The sequence below is a fragment of the Crocodylus porosus genome, unplaced genomic scaffold, assembly GCF_001723895.1.
Source record: "Crocodylus porosus isolate Cpor-Errol unplaced genomic scaffold, CroPor_comp1, whole genome shotgun sequence".
NCBI lineage: Eukaryota > Metazoa > Chordata > Crocodylia > Crocodylidae > Crocodylus > Crocodylus porosus.
Window position 1 is genome coordinate 84,912,834 of NW_017728943.1, and position 10,172 is coordinate 84,923,005.

General features: G+C 42.3%; 1 protein-coding gene across 1 annotated transcript in view; it reads right to left on the reverse strand.

Annotated features, from left to right (window-relative positions):
• Positions 1–1,314: 1,314 nt before the first annotated feature.
• LOC109319899 (visual pigment-like receptor peropsin) overlaps positions 1,315–10,172 on the reverse strand; it is a 39,734-nt gene continuing 30,876 nt past the window's right edge. The window contains exons 4-6 of the mRNA XM_019549738.1: positions 8,653–8,757; positions 5,967–6,190; positions 1,315–2,748 (exon numbers count right to left, since the gene is read on the reverse strand). Coding sequence (XP_019405283.1) covers positions 2,308–2,748; positions 5,967–6,190; positions 8,653–8,757 — 770 coding nt within the window. The 3' untranslated portion in view covers positions 1,315–2,307. The remainder of the gene's footprint in view (positions 2,749–5,966; positions 6,191–8,652; positions 8,758–10,172) is intronic.

Sequence of the window (10,172 nt, forward strand, 5' to 3'; positions counted from 1 at the left end):
GAATGCTTGTGTGCTTTGTACAGTGGTTACCAATGACCCCGTACTAGCCTGAAATACAGCTTTCTTGTTAGTGGAGTCAGAAGATGCTCCTGTAACTGATTTTTGAATATGAAAGGCTCTGTCACTTAGAGTGACAATGATTTGCCACATCAGTCCTTTGTATGTGATAGGCTTGCTCTTACCATGTGAGTGCACCGGGGAAAAGGAATATAGGGACCTAGGGTCTAGTCATCTTCTTTCTCAGTCTCAGGTATGCAGTGGAGCAAAACTGTTTGCTACCCTACAACCCACTAGGAGGATGCCAGGTTGGGTGGCTGGCTGGTATTGGGTGCCCATGAGGGTCCTAATGGGATATGTCAGGCCCATCAACAGAGCAGCTAATGTGGTTGCTTGAGAAAGCAATATGCAACAGCTGGAACATTTGATGCTTTATTTCAAAGTAGCAGCACATTGCATAGCATGAGTCTCTCGTGTGCTGTTAGGATGGGGCCTTCCACTCATTCCACTTCTCCCTGCATGGGTCCATCAAATACGAGTGGAGTTTTGCTGTATGTGCTGTTAGTTGCCTTCACTTCAGCAGCTGTGGCATGCATTTTTCTCAAGAAGCAAACACTTCCCCTATTTGCTTTTAATTATTTATGGTAATAAAATAGAAAAAAAAGAGCCCAAATCTAAAAACTTTTTCCGCAAAAATGAATACACTTTCAGTTCAGATCTGTGGCCATGAAAGCCATCTTAGTTCATTATTATTGCTTATAAAGTAAATTTGTTTTTAAATACAAATCAGAGATTAAAAATCTCAAAATAAATATACTGTTGGAGGAAATTAAGGTGGGGTATTTTTCTGTAATTTTCCCAAGAAACACATATGGAAAAACATACTTCTACAAAATAAACTTATTTTATAATATATTTGGACACTGAGCGATTCCACAGATTCATAACTTGCTAATTATTTTTTCTTGTTTAATGTGGACCAGTGAGATGCCATTGAATGTGTGAATATAAAATGTTACACAGGGAACGTGTTTACTGTAAGCATTCACAAATTGACAGATAAGTTATTTTTTGTGCAAGTCTTTGAATAGGAGGTAGCTAGTAACAATGGGAAACACAGACATGTCTCTGCTGATTTTCATTCTCTATAATTGCCTGAAAGAATAGGCAGAGTTTTGCCAATAGCATGCAACAGCCTTCTCACTGATAGAAACCCATGTTTGCTTTTTAAAATACTGCCACTAACTATAACTTAATATAGTAGCCTACCTAATTATTACTTTTGTATGCCTTGTATTTATAGTGGGATTTTCTTTATTGAGTCAATAAAGGTGGGGTCTTTTAAATGGTTTTTCAAACCATATTTTATTTATACCTTTTGTGAGAAGAACATTATCACTAGTTTCATTACCTGTGCAATATTTTTTACTCAGCTATAATAGCCAAATTAAACAAAAAAATAATTTGGAGATGCATGAACAAAATTAAGGCCGGTTTCTATAAGTCTGAATGTTATGCTCATGCTCTGTTCACCAGAGAAATCAAGAAAGATTCCTATAATTTAACAGGCTAATAAAGAAAGGTGTGACGCTAATGTCTGTAGTACAGCAAGAAACCAGAAGATGCCAATATTACAAGCAAGTTGTCTGTTAGCCTTCACTGACTTGGCTGCAAACACATTCAGTTGCAGTGAGATTTTAGGACTCTTATTCCCATTCTCCTGCCCTGGAGTAGTCTGGGAGCATCATGGAGGTGACATTCTTTAGTTTCCTATAGAAAGCACATAGCTTTTGTATGCCCTCTAGTGGCCAGCTCCCTAGGCAGCATTACAGCAACAGCGGTAGGAGCCGTTTCCTTCTAGCCACTGAGCCAAAGCAGCACTGTGGGGCCAGAGCAATAGGATAAAGCTGGAACTATCTTCAGGTAAAAGGGATGGGAAAATATGCTTTTAGAACTGCAATTTCCTAATTAATATGATCTGGATATGAAATATTAATGATTTTTGCCACCTAACAATGTTTCTAAATAGAGAAATCGTGTGTGCCTTACGGTAGTTACAGAAGGAAAGGAAATCCCTGTGGCTGCCCACCACTGCAGTTTGTGGCATGGTATTATATAATCTACATGTAACTAAGAATTATATCTGGTTATTACCATACATCTCAAGTTACTGCAGGTCTGTTAAGAGTTGTCATTAGACCTATGGTAAGGGCCAGATAGAGTGGGAAATTGGGAGCTGCCCCCAAGCAGTGAGGTGTTTTCCTTCTCTCTGTATGCAGAATGTGTGCACCCGTTAAAGGGCCACAGCACTTATAGCCTGTCACATTCAACATCAGGGTTATTATTAGATGCTGAATCTGAGGTACCAAAATTTGCTTCTCGGTTTTCCAGTGGTGGGGTCTGGCTTGGACTCCCCACCCCCGAATCAGGACTTGGGACCGGCTGGACATCCGCAGCATATTTCTTTTGTCTCTGAGAAGGCTCTTGCTTTTGCTTGAGGTTTTTGAAGCGCTTGAGCTTCACCGGGTCCTTGATTTCCTTGGTGCAGCCCAACAAGGTGAAAATGTCCTTCCGGAACTTGGAGCTCATGCCAAAGTAGATCAGGGGGTTGTAGAAGCTGGCAGACTTAGCAAAAAGACTGGCAAGGATGCCTGTGAGATTGGGCACAGGATAGCCACAGGCAGACCACATGGAGATAACAGCGTACGGTGCCCAGGCTATGATAAAAGCTGTGCAAATGACAATAGAAATCTAGGAGACAAAATAAAAAAAATCTTTAGTTACTTTCTCACAGTATAGGATGCTAGGTTGCAGTGAAGAGTATTGCAAAGTAATCATGTGGTGCAGTTTCATGGGGAAGGGACTGAAAAATGTGAGTTGTGTTCCCAGCTATACCACTGGCTAAAACTCTCTATGATTTTAGACAGGTCATTTTCACCTCTCTATGCCTCTGCTTCTCTTCCCAACTTTTGTTTGTACAGTGCCTAGCATAACAGATCCCTGGTCTCAGTTGAATCCTCTAGTGGCTACTGGAATACAAACAATATTGCCAAAATGATTAGTGCTAGGACATGGAATTTCAGTTGCGAAAAGAATTTCAGTTTTTCAGAAAAAATGTAATTCCAAATTGGGATGGAAAGTGAAAAACTTGATTTTTTTTCCCCTGAGAACTGAAATGGTGTCATATTCTCACAGTAGGAATATGTCAGTGTTTCTAACATGAAACAAACTTCCCAGTTTTCTGGTTACTGGGCTATGGGCAAGCTAGGAAGCCTGGAAGCTCTGGACTGCCATCTACTGCCAAGTGGCTGAATTATGGCTCTGATAATGATTTTCTAACAGGAAATTGAAAATTTTTAGCCAAACTGAAATTTTCCTGGGGAAAATTCTGCTTTTGCTGAAAACAAATTTTTCATGAGAATAACATTCCCATGGAAAAATCCTGAACTTCTCTACTAACCACAACTAAAATCACATTTTTTCTACAGAAAATGTGAACAGAGTGTTTTAGCAAAGGCAAAGTGATTTTCAATGACTGCCTGTCTTGTATGCATACCAGCCTAACCTCTGGCTTTTTTAGTATTCATTCCATCTGGGAAGCGCACACATCAACTTCTGAAACTTCCTTAGTCTGATGAAGGGTTTTTGAACCCGAAAGCTTGCTTATTGTTCTCCAACTATTTAGTTGGTCTAATAAAAGATATCAGATTCACCCAAAGAACCTTGTTAGCAAAAGCAATGCATTTATACATTTCTTGCCATGTTATTGTATACTTATTAGTATACACAGGGAGCATCTACATGTGCTATTAATGGTATAAATACTATGGATGCATTAATACTACACATGCTATTAATGCTATAAATATTGTGCAGCAAGCCTTCCCTGTAAGCACATGTGGTGCAGACCAGTACAGGACTGCTCCTAACCTGCTGTGGCCTCCTGCAGCAGTTGGGGGAGCTCCAGGCTGCCCCAGGGTGCTGGCCCAGAGGCTGGTAAGGAGCACAGGGGACGGTCCCAATGCGTACAGGGCCAGGTGAGCTGTGCTGGCTGCAGCAGCATCTGCCTTCTGATGTGGGGTCCTGATGTACATAGGACTGGGAGACAGCTGCCACTGCAGAGCTCTCCCAACCTTGTGCACCTGGAGACAAGCCCTGTGTCCAGCAGGAGTCCCCTTGCACAGCTGGGGACTCTTGTCCTGCTTCAAGAACAGCTCCCTGGCTGGGAGGAGAAATCCCTGAGCAGCCAGGGGCTGGCCCAGAGCTATCCTTTTTTCTTTCTTTCTTTTTTTTTTTAAAGAAAATTTTTCATCTCCCAAGCCAAATCAGCCAAATCAATTCCAAATCCGTGAGTCATTCAAGAACCATACATGGCCCTCCTACCAGCAAACATCCTCTACCCCTCCCTGGGGCTTCAGATGCTTCCAAATCCTTTGACAGGTATCTTATGTGTAGGCCCCAGCCCAGAGGCTTGGGGTTCGGATGCTCCTGAGTTTTGCTTGCCCTCACCTGTATGTCCACAGAAGTAAGCTAGGGAAGAATCTCCCATTTCCATAAAGTCGGCATATAGCCAAGATCTTCCCATTGGAAGTGAAAGCAGGAGGCATTACCTGAGCCAGAATACTACCTCCTGACAGAAAAGTGGTTTTCCCCTGCAACTAGGAAACCCCCTCAGTGGTCATGGTATTTCCCTTGCTAGCCAAGAGCTAGTGGGGAGTTGACCCAAAAGTGGGACAGCTCCTGGCCAGCCCTTGGCTTCACTGGGCATCAGCTGAGTGCTCATCAGGAGCTGCCTCAGAAAGGGGAGAGCTCCCAGCCAGCCCCCAGCTGCATGGGAAAGCAGAGAGCTCCCCAGTTCCAGTGCTGCTCAGCTCCCAGCTTTTGCTTTTTAAAGTCTCCAAATCAGGTGAGATTCCCAGCTCCCCTCCACAACTCTAGTTAATCCCCCAAGCTCAGCAGCATGCCCGCTTCTCTCCCATTCCCCACTCACTCACCTGCCATACCCTGTCTCCAGCTGATGCGGGGCAGGAGGGGCTCCAGCATTGCTCCTGCCCCACTGGCTGCATGGGGAGCCAGCCTCAGCACCAGCACTGACTGGTGATGGCAGCGAGCAGGTTCCTTCTCCTCAACCTGCTCTTGGGTTGGTGGGAACACTCAGGAAGACCAGGCAGGTTAGAGGAACCTGCCTGCCTGCTCTTATTGCTGCTGTTGTTCTGGGCTGAGCCTGAGTCCCTGTACAATCTGGCTGGAGTGGGGCAGGCACAGCTTTGGAGCACCCTCAAGTCACTGGGTCAGTGAGGGAAAATGGCAGCTGTGCACAGGGGTGGGGATCCTGCTGTTGAACAATGTGGGAAGGGGAGGAGGGAAGAGTCTTACCTGGTTTGGGGACTTAAAAAGTCTCTGGCTGCTGCTCCCACAGCATGGTCTGAAAGAAGGGTGCAATCACTGCACCACATCTGGATCCCTGATTCTTACTTTGTCTTGGTTCAATGCAATTAATGAGTGGATTTTGAAAGCCCTCAGCTTTTAGTAAAATTATTAACATAAATTAAACTGGAGTTAGGTTAATTCTGAACATTTTTTTTTTAAATCCTGCCATTAGGGTGCCTCTGAAAAGAACACACTGCAATGTTTTCTTTTGATTTGTTCAGGACAGGTCTTGTTATATTTAGCTTTAGTTTACCAAATTGCCTCTCAGATGAAGGGACCAAGTAAGGAATTTCAAATACTAGCAAAGTGAGGCCCGCATAGTTTTGGCAACCTACAAATATGGTATTTCAGTTTCCCTTTCTCCATATTTTCATCGGACAGTGTGTCATTTTTCCCTCTTTCATTTTATTCCAGTGTAATAACAAGTTTTTATTTCCTTCACTGAATATTAACTGTTTCTTAAACCACACAGGGACATTGAGTGCCGGATCTATTTTCTTTTCTAGTGTACTACACAGAGAGTAAATGCTGCAACTTACCCTAGTGACATTTCGCTCTAGTCGCCTCTGTCTGTCTGTTGGGTCAGTCATTCCACTCAGCGTGTGGTTTGACTTTACGGTGTTGATGATGGACACATAAGAGAAGAGCATGATGGTCACAGGTAAGAAGAAACAACAGATAAAAATGGACACAATGTAGGACTTGTAGATAGTAGAAAAACTGGCTTTTGCCCAGTCTATCTCACATGTTCCATACATGCGATCTAGGAAACAGAATATTTGGTTAGGTTTCTAGTGTATTTGATTTATTGGTTTTAAGCATGTACTTTTTCCTTTTAGAAATTAGACAACTTAGGGCAGAATTCTATTTCACTTCACATACCCAAAGGACAGTTTTCTAGCCACATAAGTGACATTTTTGGCTCTTATGCCCAGTTAGTGAATCTACTACCCCATATAGTATGGACATGCAAGCATCTCCATGGCCACTGAACATGGTCAGTAGGTTATGCATCGACTGGACAGGTATGTGACCAGTGGGCAGGTATGTGACCAGTGAGACAGAAAAGAAATAGCATTCTGCCCTTAGTGAAATAGTATTCTGCCTTTAGTGATTATGGACATAATTCCCTACACCTGCTATTTTCCAAGACATCATAGGTGGTAACAGGACTGGATGCTGGCTCTCAACCTGCCTTTGATAAAGATCTTCACTACAAATCTATGATGAAGAAACTGTTGTAAGTTGGGATACTGCAATTTCCAGTTTTAGAAAAATAGCTATTACGTTTTTAGGTTTGACAATGCTAAGAGTTCTGTTCTTCCACTTGGTATCTTTTGCTCCATGGTAATTGTTTAAGATCATGGTAGCAAACAGCATAATAATAAAGTCAAAGCACCAACTTATTTTAAAAATATCAACTGTCATGTTCATCGACATATTGCAAAATAGAAATGGTGAGAATTAAATCATTGTGTTTTCTTTTGAAAAAGAAGTGAGTCAGTCATGATAATTCTTATGCAGGAAGGAACTTGACTCCACTGGCCACACACAAGTAAACAAGTCAATACAGTACATGGCAGAGGACAGGGACAGGCCCAGGTACCAATAGGACATGGGACAGATTTAAACCAGAACTTACACACATTTTGCAGTTCCTGTGGAGCTACAGCTCCTTGGGCAACGAACTGGTTCAAACAAAAGTATTTAGAAGGCAGAGATGTATCTAGATGTCTCATCGGGTTTACAGAGGTATATGAGCAGATAGGAATGCAATGGAAAGTGAATAGGAGCTAGATGCTTGATGTGTTTAGGCACTTTGTTAAATCCCACTAGCACATACCTGCATCTTTAGCAGGGAACCTGGTTTTACCTGATTTAAAAAAAAATCCCCAATTTTCAGTTTAACAAAAGTACCCCCAATCCACATTTTTCTATAATTTAAATGAAACACCACTAATATATGTGGATTGGGGGTTACTTTTTTAACTGAAAATTAGGGATTTTAAAAAAAATCAGAGGAAACCAAAATCTTTAGATACCTAACTGCCCTTGTACAGAATGCCTCAAGACTGAGGAATTACGGGCCTCCTGATTCCCAGGCCAGCCAGCCCCTCAGGTTCATTGCTTGGCAAGTAGGGAGCACGGGGAGACAACTGGCCTGAGGATTTGGAAGCAAATGAGTCTCCTGTCTGAAGCAGTTCACATTATCAGGGCTCCCAGAACTTCCCGGTTCCCAGCTCCCTGTGGCAGGTAGCTGATTCCTGACTACAGTAGGATTTCCAGCAGTTTCAGAGTCCTGGGTCCACAGAGGAAACCTGGAAGCCCTAGTATGGTGGGGAGAGAAGGATGCTCTGGGGTGGTCAACATGTCTGGAGGTCGTGATCAGAAAGTGACTTTGGAAGCATATTCAGTAGGCACATCTACATGAGACATGTATTGTGGAGTTTCCTAACTAGCTCCTCAGTAAATGTCTTGGCATCTACATGTACAACACTATTAGGCCATAGGAAACTAATAAACTCCACAGCAGGGTAGTACTTGTAACTACCCTGCTGTGAAGTTTTTTACAAGTATTTACAAGTACTACCCTGCTGTTGAGTTTTTTCATGTGCAGCAATGCACATGTATATGTTGATGGGGCTAGCTAGAGCATGAAGGTGCCCTAGTGTGGGGGCTGCCTGCCAGCTAGCCCCATACTGGAGTACCCTCATGACCCAACCAGCCCCTCTGCAGCACGTTGACTTGGGTTCAAGCACACCCTCCTGATCTGTTGCCAGCCAGGGCTGCTCTGACCCAGCTCAACATGCTGCGGTCCTTGGTACATGTTCAAATGATGTGCTCAGGAGCAATGAACTCTGGCTCAATGTGGGCCAGAGTTTATTGCTGCAAATGAATTGCACATGTAGACGTGCCCAGTTAGATCTTAGCAACAAATATTGGAAAGATTATACAAAGCTGGGCATAACAGCCCCCAATCAGTTCTGCAATCCATCTAACAAAAGCAGTGATTAGCAGAAGATAATTGGACTCTAAGATATATCCACAATACAATTATAAAAGGTAACATTCCTAGGAATAAACCATTCTTTGTGAATTATATTCCCAGCCCAATTAATAAACAATCTGCTATACAAAAAACATCAAGAAAGAAGGGAAAGCAGCTTTAGTTATGCAAATATGGGCTGACTGTGTCAGCATATGGAGAGGGCACAAGTGCATTACCTATGTAACTTCCCCATCCAAGTAGTGGAGCCACTGACCAGAAGAAAGCTGCCACCCAAATGAGAAAAAGTGTCACAGTAATATTGCTGTCGCTGATATAGTTACCTGAAATACACAGCATAGTGAGGAAACAATGGTTAGATGACTTCACCTTTTCTGATAAAATCGATGAACAATCAAACTATTGTAAAGACTTTACAAGCAGGGAGAACTAGTTGTGGAAATCAAGTTACTTTCAATAATTCTCAGCAAAAAATGCTTGTAAACTGGAGTCACCTACTCTGGACTCATTTAAAAGGTGTTTGGATGTTTATCTTGCTGGGATCATTTGATTCCTGCAGACTTCCTTCCTATGGTGGGGGGCTAGACTCGAAGATCTCGCAAGGTCCCTTCCTAATGTCTATGAAATCTATGAAAATATATCAGTGACCTGAATATTCAGTTTTGGAGATACAATAGAATAGAATATATTAGATGTGTTCTGAATTAGAGGAGCGAATAAGAGAACTAGGAAATTCAGTGATAAGACTATAAAAACAATACATTGATTTTTCCTTTTTTGGAAAAGAAAGTATAAGTTTAAGATGAAAAGGGAAAAAAATTACAATCGAAAAAGCCTGGAAGAGAAGTGAAATCCCCTAAAATCATGGACTAGTTTAAAACGTTTTGGAAGTTTTAATAATGTAAAAAGTTGTCCCATCGAGTCAGTGCTCTACAGGGGAGAAGACAAAAAGATGCTTAGTTGGAAATCTGGTGGAAATTTTTGGAATTTGCTAACAAAGGATCTTCTCTTGCCTGCCTTCAGACCAGAAAATTTTAGAAATGTTTTTGAACACTGAAGTAAAAGTCTATGCTGCCACTGGATGAAAAGGAACATTTGGATAATGCTATCTGCTAAATACAAAAACTGCTTTCACTGTACCTCTCTACCCTCCACTTTGTTCTCCTTTACTCTCCAGTTTCTCCAGATCACCCCCTACTTCCCTGCACCATTAGGGATGACAGAGCATCATTTCCATGACTAGTTTCTGAGTTTGCCTGTGATAAAGTATCTAATGCTTCTGCCACTGCTCAGCTGTATCACTGACCCTAAATAATGTCGCATTTAAGAGCATGAAGAAAAGGAAAGAATGAGCTATATGAGAAAGAGTGACTCTTTACACCATTCATTTGTGTAGAACAGCCTTAAAGCAAAAATAAATATAAATATACCTTAATACATTCCTGGAGTGGAATAAGAGGTCTGCCATTAAATATGACTTCTATGTTTAATATTCACTTTTATCATTACAATAGATATTTTAAGTACCTTCATCTTAGGGTTACTATATTTCCAGGATCAAAAAAGAGGATTCATTTTGGGGGAGAGGGGGAGGGGTGGGGGAGCAGAGGGGAAGGGGCATATGATGGCAAAGGGGCAGTGATATGCCTGTGCCCTGCCTCTGCCCCGCACTCCTAAGCCCCTGCCCCCAGTCCTGCCAGTGCCCCTCACTCCTAACCCAGAGCCCTCTGCCCCCTCC